Source organism: Amblyomma americanum, chromosome 9, assembly GCF_052857255.1.
Source record: "Amblyomma americanum isolate KBUSLIRL-KWMA chromosome 9, ASM5285725v1, whole genome shotgun sequence".
NCBI lineage: Eukaryota > Metazoa > Arthropoda > Arachnida > Ixodida > Ixodidae > Amblyomma > Amblyomma americanum.
This window is the reverse complement of record NC_135505.1, coordinates 72,001,155-72,018,965: the sequence shown is the minus strand read 5'-3', so window position 1 is coordinate 72,018,965 and position 17,811 is coordinate 72,001,155. Positions and strand designations below refer to the sequence as shown.

The following is a 17,811-nucleotide window of genomic DNA, read 5'->3' as shown; positions in this document are numbered from 1 at the left end:
GTAGATGGCACCTCACCCTTCAGGGAAAGCGCAGACTTAGAATATATTCACGCGCCATCTGCCGGGCCAGTGCCGTGCATCGCCAAGAGGTATTTCGGTGGGTGCCACATGACGGCGCTACGACTGCATGCCGAGGACGGGTGAAATTTTCCGTAAACGCATGGTGTTCGCTTAATTTGGACATCTGTTACATCCTCATAATTACTCATGTACGCCTCAGTGGACATCTCGAACCTACGCTTCTAATAAATCCGTGCATTCACTAGACGCGCATTTCTTCATGTTCAAACTTCGAGCCATCGTGGCGGCGTGGAAGCTTCCCCGTCTCGAACGCTAAAGGCCCTGGTTCTATCCCTGACCTATGTACAACCCGGTTTTTTTTTATTCATTTCAGTGCACATGCCCAGATTTTTACGCAGCCCCCGAATATTTCCGAGGAGCGGTGCCTGCAACTACTACTACTACGACAGCGACGACTTTTCGACCGAACGAGCTGTATACGCTTAATAAACCAGTATGTGACCACAACAAGAGTGTCGATGGATGCGAAAGGGTGCGCCAGGCGGCACTAAGCGACTGCAGTGACCCTTCAAGGCTGTCGCGCCATAGTGTAGTGAACTGTGAATACTTGTACATAAAAGAAACTTCTCGTTCGTCGGACGATGCGCCTTAGTCGTGTCATCTACGAAAGCGTGCCGTATTTTTAACGGGCCCCAACAGCGATTTTGACAATGGGACGATGTATATTGGACGAAAGGACTAGCCTTAATCGGCGTAGCGAACGTGACACCTAAAATCGACTGCGCACAGTGATGCGGTTGTGCACGAAAAAGAAATAAACGCTACTTCTCGCCTTCAATTCATCGCATTTGTACTATCCGCCAGAAAAGTTTAAGGGATGAACACGTGTTGAAGGCCTACGAGAACAGGACGAACAAGCAGGTAAGCATACCCGGTGAATCTAGTTCTCACTGCTAAAAAAACTATGTTTATCGCCTATGAATAACTGATGCATCCAGTCATTTCTTGCTATCGGGCTAAAAAATATAATTGGCATGCGTGTGTACACACGAAGTTATTTTTATTCGCACAGAACGTCAGCACCTGTATTTTTGAATGCCCGCTGCATTGCTGGCTTCCCGGTGGCAGCCTTTGGATGGTCGAATTCAGTCTTGTGGAAAGGCTGTTTGAACTGCACCAACACGCCGTGACGTCAACTGCAGCATCCTTTTTTTTCATCCGCATTTAAATGCCTGAACAAACGGGACACCACTAAAATCGGCTGCGCACAGCGATCCGGTTGAGCACGAAAGAAATAACCGCCACTTCTCGGACTACTATTATCCGCCAGAGCCGCCGCGGTGGCTGAGTGGTTATGGCGCTCGGCTGCCGGCCCGAAAGACGCGGGATCGATCCCGGCCGCGGCGGTCGAATTTCGATGGAGGCGAAATTCTAGAGGCCCGTGTACTGTGCGATGTCAGTGCACGTTAAAGAACCCCAGGTGGTTGAAATTTCCGGAGCCCTTCACTACGGCGTCCCTCACAGCCTGAGTCGCTTTGGGACGTTAAACCCTCATAAACCTATTATCCGCCAGAAAAAATTAAGGGATGAACATGTTTGGAAGGCCTACGATAACACGACGAACAAGCAGATATGCATACCCGGTGAATCTAGCTCTCGCTACGAAAACTGCTGTCTTTATCACCTACGAATGCGCGATGTATCAAGACATTTCTTTTTCTCGAAATCAACAATATAACTGGCATGCACGTGTGCACACGAAGTTGCTTTTATTCGCACAGAATGTGTGCTCCCCACCCAGCACCTCCTTTAAATATGAATGTCCGCTGTGTCGCTGGCTTCCAGGTGGGAGCATTTGGACGGTAGAATTCAGTTAGCGGCTGCGACGCCGCGCTCGTCTTATGGAACGGCTGCTTGAACTAACCCAAGGCGGAGTGACGCCATCTGAGGCACCTTCTTTTCAGCCGCATTTCATCGTGCAGCGGGACCGAGAACATTCTCTCCCGCACAGCCTTGAAGCAAGCGCGAAAGCTACCAACGGGGTAAGGAAAGTAAGGAATAAAGGAGAGGGCCTTGATCGGATGTGCTTGTTTGGCTGTCATTGAAAAAAAAACGGAGCAGGCTTTGGCCGAGTGGTGCCCCGCCCAGTGCTGAGTCTTCGTTCCGCTGTTGGCTGCAATGTCACTGCATTTGCTCGTAAGAAGCTTCACACGATTATGAACCGGCTTCTTCTCTAGCCACCTCTCGCAGCAATGTTTGAATTTAATTAAGCTAGAATGGGTGAAATGAATTAGCCTCTTTAAACAATGAGCTCTGAGCAGCATGACATAAAACGTGAAGTGGAACTGAAATTAAATCCCACTGGTGGACACGAATGCATCATTCGCGCGCAGAAAAATGGCGTCAGCATTATGTAAGCGTCGCTTGTTTTATTTAATAAAATATCTTTCACTGAATATCTTTATAAAGCAATAAAACATGAATAAAAATTGCAGCCCAGCAAATAAAGTTGAACTGCTTCTTGCACAAAGTATATTTCATGCATGTCAAGAGGAATTTCGTACAAAGCCTCGGCAGAGTTCACAATGACCAAACAACCAAGGAAGGAAAGGAGTGTTTAGCTCGGTCGTCTTCGCGAAAGCAGCTCATCCTTCAGAAGAAGACGGTCTTCTTTCACGAACCCGTCCCGCTGAAGCTTGCTGAAGACGAAAGATTGCGGTAACCGGCGTAACTGGGGTTCTTTCTCCCCTATTGAAACGATTTCGCTGGCAGGGTGTATCAAGCTATCCGTCCGCTCTAGTCCCGTGTCAGGGTGTATGGCACTGAACTTTACAGCCATTCGCATAGGCCATTCGAGAGATTCGTCGTGTTCGCCCCTGTGCACAACGATGCAAGGATGCAGCGACGCCGTTTCCCCATGTCCCTGGAGGCAAACTCCGGATGACATACAGTAACCTCTCAGGTAAACGCCTTTGGCGAAAAATTGGGATGACCCGCAACTTGCAGAAATGTCCAACAGACGTCCTATTCCTTCCAGAGGGAATCGGTAAAGTCCTTTCAAGCGACGTTTCTGCTATCACTGTCTCGAGGCAGGACAGTACAGCCTGACTGCTTTTTATAAATTCAGAGTGCGTCATCATGATTTTCGCAGTGTTTTGCGCTATGTCGCCACGAATTCGGCCCATGGCTGATTGCAATTCATGTCTGAATGTTTGCTGTAGTTTGTGCATCCTCCCAGAAACTTCCTTGAGCTCTCTACTCGGTTGGTTTGAGGACTCGCCCACCTCCATTTCAACAGTACCGGCGGGGTCCGCTACACTACTTATGGAACTTTTGCGCCTCTGTGATGAAGTTTCGGCGAACACTGTCCACGGTCCTTCATTGAGTGCTTCTACGCAGCTTTGGACTTCACTGAGTGTTTGGTTCTGAACCACGTGGTCGTTGAGAATTTGCTCCAGTCCAGCTTTTATATCAGCCATGCGTTGGTCGAGCAATTTCATCAAGGCTTCTGACCCCACCGTCTCACCCCTGTTGTCCGACCCTCGTTGGTATGAAAGTGATGCGGACAGGACTGAGCCGCTGCAATCGCTGATTAGGTGTGGGTAGATGTCGGCGCAGAGAACAGATGCCGAGCATTTGGAACATGAGGCCGAGTGATAGCCACATTCATTGTGGAAATGGTCGCTCAGCTCTGAAGCAGGCATGATGGCGTCGCAGCCAGCTTGCTCGTTCCAGCATCTGACCTGCACAGAAAAGAAAATACTACATTGCATAAAGCGATGTAAGCATAGCACAGGTGATTTAATGTGAGTACCGGTGTCTTATGGGCTACGTTTTCGATTACAACGTAAACCTAATCAACGCTTCACTTGTTAAAAATGGATCCCGCAGGTTGAAGGGGTACAGACCTATTCGCACATTTTCTACTATTGGCGATTAATCATTATAAAATCAGAGCACAACTCAACGTATATGCCAAATATTCGTGCAGAGAAATTACTCTCTAAATAGAACATTTCTCAACGAAATTCCAGACTCAGTCACACCTCCCAAAATTAAGTGTCACATCGTCAGGGTGAAAGAGACCCCTTTCAATGCTCTCCGACACGTCACCACAAATGGCAACCTCTGGGGAGTTTGTTCTCTCTGATATGGCCTTTGTGGAAAATGCCGTCAGATGGCGTTCCTAAAACAAAACAAAAGGAAGAACGGTGGATGGGCAACCTCATCCTGATAGCCTACAGACTGAAGCTCTCCCTCTCGCCATTGTTCATCTTGCGTTGCGTGGTCAAGAATGCCATGAGAAGGTCTTTCGTATAATTGAATTATCACCGGGCTACACGCGCACATGGAATTTTTTTTATCTCGCAAGGGCATCTGTGGCCAAAGAGAGCTATGGTACAATGTTGTTTCTAGTACTCAAGGTAGGGTCAAAGACCCATTTATCAAGCATTTAACCCTAAAGATGCCGAGCACCAGACAAGGCGAAAGCTTCTATCGATTCTATCACCGGTAGATACCCGGCGGCACTGGGAACCGTACTCCACACCTCCCGCATGCGAGGCGGATGCTGAAGCAACTAGGACACAGCTGCCGTGCACGGAAGTTTTTCACTACGACGAATTACAACTACATGGACGCCAGCAGTGTCTGTCGCAGATGGTGCAATGTGCAGGTTTCATTGTACGAATTACGTATGAGGGCATGCAGCACATTCGTACAGTAATTTCTGGGTTATAGCCCGCCCCCAATTCATAGTTTTTAAAGCTCAATTTTCACTAAACTTTGTCTTTCCCTCGAAGGCCAGGTGCACAGTCGACGCATGGTGAATTATGTGCAAGCGTTCACGGTGGTATATGTTTTAATAACACACATAATAGGATTCATCAACGCCATTATTTGCCATTCGATGTTCGGGAGGAAGCAAAATCCTTATTTCTTTGCGTAGAGTCGAATCCTTTGCTGCTGCATCGTTTGACATGAACTGCAAGCATGTATTATTCAAGTCGCATTCTGCTGTTCAGCACCTTTCGTTGATAATTTAGGCGATAAAAATACTACATAGTGTGCCCTATTAGATACACCACAAAGCCCAAAATTTTATTTAAATACGTGGGGCCGGCAAGCGGCGCGCTTGAAAACGAAAAGGAAATGATTTTGCTGTTCCTGCAGTGACCCTTCTCCCCTCTGCCTTCTGGTCTTTAAAGAATCATAGCGTTATCGCATCGCCAACGCCAACGCGGCGACATTTGTGTGACAATGCAAGGCGCATGTCGCAGTTGATCTCAGATTGTGTAGAGCAGACGGCGCGGGGGATGCAGCTGACTGGTGGAGCAATAGAATAATTTCCACTTTGTTTTCAAGCACACCGCTTGTTAGCACAACCGTGCACCCAAAAAGCGCTGCGACCATACGCTCGTGTGTTGCAAGTCATATTGAACACGATAGTACATAGAAATTCTACAGGCACGTTATATAAGGGAGGTGCCTTTGTAGCTAAAATGCTATAGTCGGTCGATGCAGGCAAACTTCACATTCTCCTCGGTTGTCCTTTCAGGGGACAAAAAGAACATAAATAGGCAAGGGCGAGGACAGCTATCGGCAATGCACAGTCAGAGGGATTTTAAAGGAAGCACTACTCTTCAGAAACAGCCAGAATGCCTCCACAGCAGTGTTAGCTGGCGTGCAGTGCACTAACAGTACCAGCAGTGCTACTTGGTTACCCGTCGTCTTTCCTCGGCATTAGTGAATTGCACACTTGCATCCTTTCCTTTAAGGCAGTATTTGTGTCATCTAACAGCTTGCGCACTGCGCCAGGAGTGGTGTGAGAACTGCCGGGGATATATGACTGAAGTAGAGAATGATCTGTTCTGCAAATTTGGGAATTAACCCGTTACGCTATCGTGTCACACCCCTAAGTGTCCTGAAATTTTTTAGGGACCTTCAAGAAGCACTGCTGTCAAGTGGCAGCTTTTTGTATTTCGCAGGTTCTCTTAACTCAGCTGAATAAAACGCCAAAAAAGCGAAGTAAACTGTCCAGAACAGACTAAATTTCAGCTTTAGCATTCTAGCTTTTTGATTTTCAATTTTTAAAAGGTAGCTTCAAGAAAACATTTAAGCCCGCAGTTTTTAAGGACGATTTACAGCTTCCGCACTGACGCATTCCGGACACAAAAAAATTAAATTTAGCTGACTTGTCTTTTGTAAATAAATACGTTTGTTTATTTCGGAGCAAACGCATCTGCGGTCAAAGAACGCCATGGCACAAGGTATCTTTTTCGTTTGCTCGAGGTGGGGTCAAAGACCCATTTAATAAGCATTTCACCCTGATTAAGCCGAGCACCAAACCGGGTGATGCTTGTACCCTTTGTATCACCGGCGGATACCCAACTACGCTTCTGCAAAATAAAAGCACTGCTGGCTAGGCCATGGGGCTATTAAAGCCACGAAATTCGTTTCAAGCCTCTAGTTAGCTACTTTCATAAAACCTAGGTTACTCTTAGCTTAAAAGCAAAGCTACTTTGCCATATTGTGACTACATGCGCCATCGCGTCCTCTCCACTTGAGGGACTTTGCTTCATGCCAAATTAAATGAGTCCTCGCTGCACTGTTCATCGAGCTCGCAATGAAGTCGGAGTTGTATACGCAAGCTTTCTCCTTACGTCCTACTAAAATTGATAAAAGGCGGTCTATTTCTCTACGCTCTGAGCGAAACCAAAACAAAAGGGCTCTTCCATGTCACAGGCGAACAGTTTGAATTTAAGGATTTAGGGAACTTAAGGAATGATGTGGGGTGACTTACTACTTATGCTTCCTGTATTGCTCAAGACACGTAGGAATGGAAATAGCTATTTCTGAGACATTAATCATCAGTATGCACTACAAAACTCCTGGAGACCCGCCTACCATATTTCACCATGCTTTCAAAAAAGTCACGCTTGAGATAAATTTTTAAAAGTTCGTCCACGCTTACCTTAATTTTCAGCAGCTCGTCGGCAGCCATCTCTTGAAAGCCGACGTCCTCGTCTAGACACTGCAGGCGGTCCAGGGGACAGACGCATGCATGGTCGCCCTGGGCGGACAGCTCATAACAGGACTCGCACAGGACGTGCTGGCAGGGAAAACGGGCGGCCACAGGGCGTAGGAGTCCGCTGGCCCCGCATATTGTGCTGGGAGGAGCTGACGAAACGAAACGTATTGGCCTCCAGTCCAGGGCCACCGAAAAACCGACGAGTGTGTAACGCGTACAAGCCGCTGCGATCGATCTACGTCTTACGCTCGGTGCCACTTGACGCTGTGCGAAATGCCGTCCCAGGCTGCTAATGTGTGCCACTTCACTTGCTATCTCTTTCCATCATTTCACATCGCCGCGATTATCGCGATCCATTCGTTATCGGCTTTAAACTACAGGACGCTGGGCTAGCTTTCGCCTTCCTTGAAACTGCCTCTGTGAAGAGTAGGCTATAAAAATGCGCTTGAGCGTTTCTTCTGTTTTGTTTTTTTTTCCTCTGGATTATGTGTGCGCGCTGCAATAACTGGATAATCTTGCGATGGGTAACTGTATAAAAGCGTGCGGATTGCCCTCTTTTGGTATTAAAGTTGTTAGTTCAGTGCACTGTTGTCACCACTTCGCGCACTTTTGCGTGCGCTCCCAGACACCCTTAGAGCGTGTGGGGGTAACGGTATCGGTCACAAAGGAGATGCCCTCGACTCAGCGTGGCAAGCTCAGCCGGAGACCGGCTACCAAGTGACAAGGGGTTGGTCGTTTGGTGCCCAGCTTTCGCCGGTCGCAAGCCAGAGAATGGGTAGGAGCCAAAGGTTCACAAAACAAAGCAAAGTTTATACAACGAAGACACGATACAAAGGATTTCGCAATCACTCGTACGAGCACATACGGAGTGATTTACAAATACAATGCAACTAATGCAAACAAACAATCGAGAGAGATTACAATTCAACAGAATCTTTGCACCTAAAGTGCACTAACACAGAGAGAGTCAAACAAAACACAATTTGTTCAGTGGGCACTGCGACAGTCCGACGACCTGAGGAGCAACGCGAGGCCGATCCGCAAACTAGCACACGTTGCCCCGCTGGTCCATGGCTGGGCGAGTGGTGTTCTTCCGGGAGTCGAGCGGGTGCGTTTCTCGGAAGCTTAAACGCGGCTCGGGCTGACAGACAGCGGTTACAGCCCCTCATTTATAGACGCGGTCCGCGTCTGTTCGTTCTTCGCGCCAAGCAGGCGCGCACATACATGCAGTATTAACTGCACAATTTTCTTCTCCTTCTCGCGCTGGGCGCTCGACCAGCCGCCTTCCTGAAGATCTTGGGTCTTTCTTGAGATGCGAAGACGCAGGCGCGAGAGCGAAGAGAGAGGGTATCACTTTAGCGCGGTCAAGGTTACACGCTCTCCATCGACGATGAGTAGAAACTACTCGGACATTCTAGAAAAATCGACGCCGCGAGTGATCATGTTTCCTTTGGCGCCGCGGCGGCGAGCTGGGTGGAAAGGGCAGCAGCACACGCAAAGTTCTGCGCTCTCCGGGATTCCTTCCCCGCTGTTTTCTCTTTTATTTTACCGCGCGAGGGCGCAACTGCTTATGCGCAGCGCAGTTTTTTTCGAATATGCGCCGAATTTTTTGACAACTGTCTCTCTCGACCTCTCTTCGTCCGTCGTCTGCCAGCGCTCCAATGTTCAGAAGTCAAACCAACTTGACCAGCAAAACACCCTGTTCAAAAGCCACCAACCTTTTCCAATCTCCTCGTACATCTTGCATGATTCACTGCGCTTGAGCTCTTGCTACTTTTCTCTTTTAATACGCTAATTTTCGCCTCATTTTCCAGCGGCGTTTCCCCTCCTTTAGCTGTGGAACTTCAGGTGGTGTGACAAGTTCTACCCGAGAATCGACAACGCATGCAGCTCGGTCCTGCGTTCTGTATCGGCACTCATCCAGAGTATGATCCCTCCGCTTACACCCTTGACACACAACCTGTGTCTTCTGGGCAACGCTATTAGTTCAACAGTCAACTGCACAGTTTCTCACCTTGCCACAGAGTAAACACCTTACTGGCGCCTTAGGTGTACCGCCATAGGCTCGTGGTTTTGTCACAATTGTTTCTAGAACCTCTTGAGTTTCGTCCTTTGCCTTACTCATATTTCGCCGCCCTTCAGCCTCGAGGAATTGTTTTGCAGTGTCGACAAACTCTTCCGATGAACACAACTTTCTTTCAGGAATAGCGCTAGCTTTGGACTGCAACATGCTAAATATTGCTCTGTTACCAGCTTGTCACGCATCCCTTCAAAACTCTTTTCTGTGGTCAACATATCAAGCCACCTGTCGAAATAGTTGTTCAGCCTGCAGGAAAACTGCTTAGTGGTTTCAGAATCCTCAGGTTTCGTGGTGCGAAATCTCTCGCAAAAACCCTCTGCCGTAAGCTTGAATCTTTGGAGGAGTGCCTTCTTGACTATATCGTAGTCCATAGAATCAGCAGCAGGCAACCTCCCAAACACATTCAGCGCCTGCCCGACTAAACACATGCTCAGTGCCGTGGCCCATTCACTCCGCTCCCAGTCTTGCACCAAAACCACAAAACTATCCTCTCGAATTGTTGCAGATATGCTTACAAATCATCTCTTTTGTCATCAAAAGGAGCCATCAGCTTTCTGAGACAAACTCTTGCCGGTCAGTGAGATTCTGTACACGCTAAAGAACGCAGACCATCGTCCGTGATCTCCTCATATCCTCCCGCGACATGCGCCTGTTTCCACAAAAAGAAACTCATTCTCCCGTTATATTCTTCTTATCTCCCGTTCTTCGTCCTCGCGAGCTCTTTTGTCCTCCCGCTTTTCTGCCTCGTGCGCTCTTTTATCCGCCCGCTCTTCTGCCTCGCGAGCGTCTGCGCATGCTTCGCCCTTTCCTCTCTCTGCCTCTTTCCCTCCTCGTCATAGAGACGCTCCGCTCTTCCTTCCTTAACCCTAGCTTGAGCGCCAGTTCTAACGCTTTTGCCAAATGCATACTTTCTGCCGTCGAGAGATCAGAAAGATCCGAGACAAAACAAAAAAACAAGGAAATAAACTCTGGCACAGGCTCGCCACTTTGTCACGGATCCCCGGAGAACACTTCGGTCGAGAGAATGGACTGGGTGACAGGTGTACCCACACAGACGTACATTTAATACACCTTACATGACACAAACACTAGCACACAAAACTAACAAACATAACACAAATACTACCAATACACACTATCCGGGAACACCCACTCCACTAGCGTTTGGCGTTAGTGCTCACGATTAGGTGCTGATTCAGCGTTGCATGGGTCCAGTAGCTGGCGTTGAGGTTGTGTTCGAAGTGCTGAGGCTGGCGTCGCTGGCGGCGTCGTACAAGCTCCCGGTCCAAGTGCGCGTGCAGGTGAGGCTGGTGATGTTGACGTTGTGGGAATCATCCGGACGAGGGGCAACAGCGCTGGAGGCACTGCTGGCCGTAGCAGGTTGTTGCGTTCGCATTTGACTCACCGGAATGGGCTCAAGAACGGCAGGAAGTCCACGGTGCGACACCGTAAAACTCGAGATCACCGGAGCAGTAGTCGGCGTTGCTCTCTTCCATCCGAGGGGTTCTTGACTCGCCGGAACCTCAGCTTCTCCGTTCTTCCCCCCTTGCCGAATACGTCTCCTTTATTCCTGGGTTAATACACGTCATGCTTATCGTCGTCTTCGTCGTCTTCTCCAAACTCCTTTAGTTTATACTTCCATTTCAAACTTCCTATTATATGTGACACAATCGCAACGTGAACGTCACGCATCAAGTGGGTCATCTAGACTAGCGACTACCTGTCCGTCCCGCTACGCCGAGACAAAAGCCCTGCCGAGCGGTACTGCATATAAATCGCCAAATTTTTCATCGAACCGATACTTCTGCGCCACAACGCTCGTCATGTTTTCTCAGAAATATTGGGACAGTATTTATGGCGGAGCTTACCCTAGCCATTCTCAACTACAACATACAACCCTCAAAAGAACCACTCCTTACCACCCGCTGAATAATTGGCTTATGGAGCAATTGAACAAAAAGAGTCCCAGACATGGTTGCAAAATATCTCGACACGGGAAAGAAGACTTGCTGCGTCATCCCTCCTCTACGCCCTCTTCGCCTACAAGACACTAGTGCAAGAGATCACCCAGGTTATGCCTTATAGTCTCGTCCACGGGAGGGAGGTCAAGACCACACTAGATGATATGCTGCTAACCGTCAACTACGAACACGTAACGAAAACAGGTCCGGTGGCAGCTTCTTGGAGTACTGAGTGAAAACTTATGCGCCATTGGTTCGGCCTCATACATCCACTTGGAAACATGACTAAAACGTGGTCCTCGACTAAGCGACTGCTTCGCAGCGACTCCCCAGTGCCCAAACGCACAGAAATTGTCTATGTCGTCCGTCTACCGCCTTACAGTACACAATAACTTACACTTTGTTTGCACTAGCGCGGTTGTTGTTTCTTTTTTTTTTTGCCTAGGGCTCGTTTCGCCGTAAACCGCCGCTTAAAAAATGGTTTAACAAAGAGAAATTCGTGAAGAGCGGACACTCGGCAAAATGTGGCCTCAGGAAGTACGTCACACAGCCTAGAGAGCTATGGACCTCAACAACAAACGCATAGTGCCTCTGGCGTGCCCGCGTGCGCGCGGGCAGGCGTGTCTCCGAGCACAGACCGTAGCAACCTGGGCCCGTGACAGTCGGCCCATGTAGCATACGGCATTCCCCGTGTTTCTTTTGCAGGTCGCACAAACTGTGTATCTGAGTGTTTTCGCGTCCCCGCTGCTGTTCGACACTGAAGCCTTCGGTCTTTGACAATAGAAAAACCAGCTACGTTTTCTTTGTTGAACTACGCTACACTGCAAGCAATTTAGTCTTAGCATGGCCGGCGTCACGAATTGCGCAGTTAGCTAGAGCGCGCCGGCTGTTACTGCGTTGATCGGCATGGCTCGGCGTAACTGAGGAAAGGAGTGCATCGGAGGATAAACGAGAGTGAACGAAGAGCTCCGCGAGAGGTGAAAGACAGCGATAGCGTAGAGAGCGCGAGAAGGGATACGGTAGTGTGAAGGACGATCACACGGCACAGACCCAGAGCAGAAAAAAAAAAGAAAGAGGCGAAAAACTTTGTTTTGAAGCCTGCTCGAAGACTCGGGCTTCAACAAGCGCATTTGAATTCGCGGCCCTTGTCTTTCTCTACCCGCGACCTTGGCAAAGCGATGTGCATGGACATATGTTTCAAGATCCGTTGAGCCTTCTCTTGAAGTAAGGGGTAGGAAGACGGAGATTGACGCGAGCTGAGGTGCCTACTCTCTTTCGCGGCGTAGCCGCCATACGCCCCCCCCCCCGCCCCCCCCCCCCCCCCCTTTCCTGAGCGGACTGGGAAGCGGCCCTGCTCGGCTGCCAAGACCTCGTGGACCAAAAGGCCTATGTTCAACGGACGCCGGCGTCGTTGTTTGCCAAATGGGTCTGAAATAGAGGCTCCACCCAGTATTGTTAGGGGAAGGGTACAATAATGTCCTAAACCAATCACCTATCTGTAACCATTAATTAGTTGATAAATGTTTTCACCCCCACCAGCGCCGCCCAGTTCCAGAAATTTCGTGCTGGGTTTTTCGACACCGCTATGCAGATCGCACGCGCGCGTCGACGGTTTTATTAATAATGGCTTCAGCATGCAGTCTTAGTCTCTCGCCTCTTCCCCCGTCCTAACTGAATGAACTCCTTACTAAAGTTATCATTTCAAATCAGATGTGCCAGCCGTTGCCCGAGGCATTTTGCTAGGCGCTTTAACTAGCATGTGCGGGAGCCCTTCTCCATATGCGACCCTTTTTAGTCAGTGATGTGTGACGTTTTGTGTTACATGGTGCAGATAGAAATACATAAAGAAGAACGTAAAGGCACGGAGGCAGACTAGGCGACGCCAAGTGTGCTGCCCTTCATGTGGGAAGGGAAGCGGAGGGACTGAATGAATGGGGAGCCAGGAATGAAAGATCAGTTTTTCACGTGTCTTTAGGTCATCACTATCAGAGTACACAGGGCACTCAATTAAAATTTATAACCTTGAACTCAACCGTGAGCCCTTTAAGAACTTCAAAAGCACTTTCACAGCTGCCCTCTCAGATGAAGGCTTAGCACAAAGACCCATAATCTTGGCTTCTATAAGAGGACAAGCATTCAAGCGGCGGAGCGTTGCTGCTAGGAGGGTATGCTCACGGTCAAGCCGAGGGCAGTCAGAGACTAGGTTAAGGAGTCTGTAGGTTAAGGAAGGGTAACCAATTTAAGGAATCTGGAGGAGAAGAGGGGGGACGGCGAACTGGGCACTGAATTGTGCGGCAGAACCCACGTTATCTCAAACAACTCCAATAGCCCCCTCTTACATGGAAAATTTAATCCTTTTCCGAAGAATGACATTAGCCGCAATTGACATCCATTTTTGCGTCGTTGCCACGTGAGTAAAGCTGTTGTGTCATTTGCAAATGTTCCAGAAAGGATTCGCTCGAGGAGAGAATCAGCTAAAACCTCAGCGGCGGCAGATCAGTGTGTGCGTGCTGCTGAAACCTAATCCTATGTCCACCTCTTTTCGGCTTTGCGTCTTTCGTCTGCTGTCGCCTACGGTTGAAACACCGTAGCAGCTGCGCTGAAAAATCGCATTACCGAGATGCGCAAATCGTCGGTCAGTTTTGTTCTGGTTTCCGAGAGTGGCAAGAAGAAAATAATGTTTATGTCAAACTTCACGAAGCACTGCAAGCCTTTTAACCTGAATGCTTGTCGTACGTGCCGGTCGGCGTCACAAACTGCGCAGTTAGCGAAATCGCGTCATGGCGCGCCTCCATGCTGTATCGAGAACAGTTTTGCTCTGACTCTTACGGGGGCATGCTGTTTTTTAAGACCCCAACAATACACAACTCATTTTCGAGTGATTTATTGAAGGCGGGGCAAAGTGTGGTCAACTTTAAAAAAAAGCTGGAGTGTACAATGAAGCGCTACCGTAAGAGTATGACGCGACTGCGTTAATGATATAACGCCGCAGATGTAGAATTGGTCATTCTCTGCTTTATATTCATAGATCGCGGGGAGTCTTCATAACCCTCCTGGCGCAGTGGTGCAGGGGTTAAGAGATTCACCCCTGCCCCGGCAAGTAGTTTCAAGCAGAGCCACATGAGACACTTGTGAGACCCAGGTTTCTCTTCCGGCGCAACCTCTCGCGTCCAGTCATGCATTTAATTGCGACCTGCGACTGTGAGCATTTTTCGTGCAGTCCGGTGCACAGTTCGCCACTTGCCACAGGGGGCAAGTTCGGATGACGTTACAAGGCCACTTGACCTATTTGCCCGGCGCCACATTCCATTTGGGTGCTGCGGCTGACACCGCACAATTTTTTCCCTCATGGCGGTACCAACGTTTTTGCGTTAAAACGGGCACACGTGTCGAAGGCAAGTGTATTAGTAGTGACAAGAAGACAGTACTCTTTTAAAAACAGCCGAAAAATAAGGAACGCGTAGGGCGCAAAGCTCAAAATCGTGGCACTTCTGCGTCAAAAACTCCACCGCCTGCGCTACTAAAAACGCGCATTGCACCCGTGCATTTGTTCTCAGACCGATCAGGAGGCATTCTGTGAAAGTCTGGCTGGCAGTCCGTTTTGTCGCCATTGCTGTATCAGATTTTCTGTCAAACAAAATGCGTAATGGGCTGTGCACTGGGCTTTTAATTACAAATGATAACCTGCTTTAAGAGAGGAGAACCTGTCTTTCTTGAGCAGTGCCAGCCGCAGCCGTCGGCAGGAGCACACACGCACAACTCAGAACGAAAATATTCTCCGAAACGGAGTCATCATCTTTTAGCGCTCCCTCTGCCTTCTTTCTGTGCCTGCAGTAAATCAAAAGTTCTGGCGCTTTTGAAAGAAAGTGTGACAGGCGACAAAAATTTTGTCTTGTCAAAGCGGCCGTACTCAGGTACGGTGCCATATACTGAATACACAACACTCCCCTTGCGCAGTAACTTCTTTACTGTCAGCATGCGACTTCAGTGCCATAAAGCGGCTAGTTAAAGAGCTCTTTTGTGCGATATGTTTTTCCAGTGATTGTAAAAAAAAAAAGTAGGGGCATTTTTCTCTCAACTGTTCAAACAAGCTTTCAAGTGTGGAGAAAAAATGCCGAGAGTAATGAAGTTCTTGAGGCTCTGGTAGTGCCCGTTCAACATAGTCGTCGTGTGCTTCGTGAAAGAATAGTTAAAACATGACTTATAGGAGGCCTGGAATGGCGCTATAACAACTAGAAGTAAAAAAAAGATAAACCTACCGAACACAAGCAACCACCAGAGTTAATGGAAGGAATCTTGTGAATGCAAAAATTACGCCTACGAGGCTTGTTGGGCCTGAAAGTCATGGCAGCCGAACAGTATCTCCTCCCAGGCTCTTTCCCCAAACTGGCGTTCGTTCTTCCACTGTCGAGCAGCAGGGCTGTTTACCCGGGAGCCGTGGGGCAGCGTTCCTTCGGCCACCCACAGCGATGGATCTGCGGCCGCGAATATTTAGCACAGCTAAGCGCTCTTTATATATTGACCCCCCTGCGTCTGTTCCTTCTTTTTAGCCCAAAGCTCGGACGCACACGAACCAAATTTTTGCAGTGCGAATTCCCTGTCTCCGCGGTGTTAAAAGCTTAAAGGCCTCCCTTCTCGATTGGATATGTAGCTTCCTCACTAATCGTCAGAACTGCATGTGCTACTGGGCATTCTTTTCCTCTGGCTCACACTGATTCTGCTGTGCCAAAACGTATCATACCTCTGCCTTTGCTTTTTCTCATTTACATTAACCACCTGCCGACAGTTGTCATTTGGAGCATGCGATTATTTGCTACGACTGCGTTGTCTATCGCCCTGTTACTAAAAACGACGAGAACTTACTGCTACCTGTTAAGCATAAATGCTTTGTATCTTGATGCAGTAAATATCTCATTTATTATTTATTTATTCATTTATTCAATAAACCCCTAAAGGCCCTCAGTCGAGGGTATTACATAGGGGGGAGCATTGACACACAAAAATGCAAAACAAAAAATGTGCTAGCACCATGGTGCAATACAAAAAGACAGAACAAAGCACACGTAGAAAACAAAAAATATCCCCTAATATAATTTATAATTCACACGAAAAGAGAACAGATAATGCATTAGAGGCTGAACATAACCGCTGGAACAAAACAAAATAACAAAACAGCTGAATGCAGCATATGGTACAATCAATGAGTAATGCTAGACAGACATGTTGGTTAGTAGATCCAGAAACTTGTTAAGGTTCCTTTCTGAAGCGATGTGCGATGGTAGATTATTCCAGTCGACTATAGCAGGACGTATGAAAGATTTCGCAAAAGAAGAAGTGTGGCACCATATGCGTTAACTTTCAGCGGGTGGTCGCGACGTGGGAAAAAAAGATTCAGGTAATTGAAAAAATTGTCATGCAGCAGAACATGATGGTAATGTTTATGGGAAAGAGCCAAGCGTGCCAGTTTCCGACGATGTGATAACGTATCAAGTTCGTCGGGAGCCTTTAGTGCGGTGACGCAAGAATGACGATAATAATTCGAAAATATGAATCTAAGGGCGCGGTTTTGCAAAGATTCCTACTCATCTATAAGTGTGCTTGATCTGGGTCCCAGATTGCCGGCACAAATTGGATTTTAGGCCGTATATATTAACGTATGCTACTTTTTTTAGGTGAAAAGGAGCTTGTTTAAGTTTGCGTTTTAGAAGACCAAAAGAGGGGTTAGGAGCTGCCAGAATTTGGCTAAGATGGTAATTCTATGTTAAATTAGACTAAAGATGTAGTCCCAAATACTTGAAGTAAGTAGAAAGTTCTACCGGGCTATTAAGGAGAGTGTAAGATGTTGGGATACGGCATGACTCGCGAGTGAAAGAGACAAGTTTTGTTTTAGAGGAATTAAGGGTCATTAACCAAGATGAACACCAGTTGTTAATGGAATCTAAATCAGTTTGCAAAGATTGGAGATCGGAGCCATTAGAGTGCTGCACGACAGCTGTGATGACACAAGTTCCAAGGGCTCAGTAGTTCAATGCATGAAAAAGACATAGAATGGCTAGTTTACGAAGTCATCAGAGCTTTCGAAGATTAGATTTTGATTTAAGATTGGCGACACTAGAATGAAAGAAGTAATTAGACTGAATGAACCTTGCTGCATAAATCTGGATGGATTTGAGGGTGAGAGAAAAATTTCGATGTCGATGTCGATGGTATTCCCTTTCTTTTGCTCAGGAAATGTTTATTGAATCTCCCAACAGTTCCCCGAAGCGCCACTTGGAACTACTGGGTGTCGAGCATAGGATATCCACAGTTCGATTTCGGGCTCTTCTCAGTCGGGCTTGGGGTTCTTTTCTTGCGGTGAAAGAAAACGTTCCGACTGTGACTGAGCGCATTTAGGCGTTTTAGCTCGCCTTGGAAAGCGACTGACTAGGGCTTCAGGCATCTGATTTTCACTAACGGGTAAAAACACGTGAAGCAAGTAACAGCGTAGAGACCCGGCGTGCCAGCAGCCCGCACCAAAGCGAGCAGCCGCAATCTTGTTTCTCATGGCGCGCTCTAAGCGGCCAGGAGTAAACTAACGGAAGGCGGTGGGCGGCGGGGAGAAAAGCGACAGAGAAGGTGGAGAGTGGGAAGAGGGGGGGGGGGGGGGGAGGGGGGCTTTACGACACGCGCGACTCGTGGCACGTCATAGAGCAAATTGCGGAATACAAGTATATTTTGTT

At 48.1% G+C, this 17,811-nt stretch overlaps 1 protein-coding gene across 1 annotated transcript; it reads right to left on the bottom strand.

Annotated features, from left to right (window-relative positions):
* Window positions 1-2,828: 2,828 nt before the first annotated feature.
* LOC144103418 (uncharacterized) lies at window positions 2,829-8,123 on the bottom strand. Its single transcript, XM_077636139.1, has 3 exons — window positions 8,106-8,123; window positions 6,995-7,132; window positions 2,829-3,764 (listed from the first exon to the last, which is right to left on the bottom strand). Exons 1-3 carry the CDS (start codon window positions 8,121-8,123, stop codon window positions 2,829-2,831), a joined length of 1,092 nt encoding a protein of 363 aa, XP_077492265.1.
* Window positions 8,124-17,811: the final 9,688 nt, after the last annotated feature.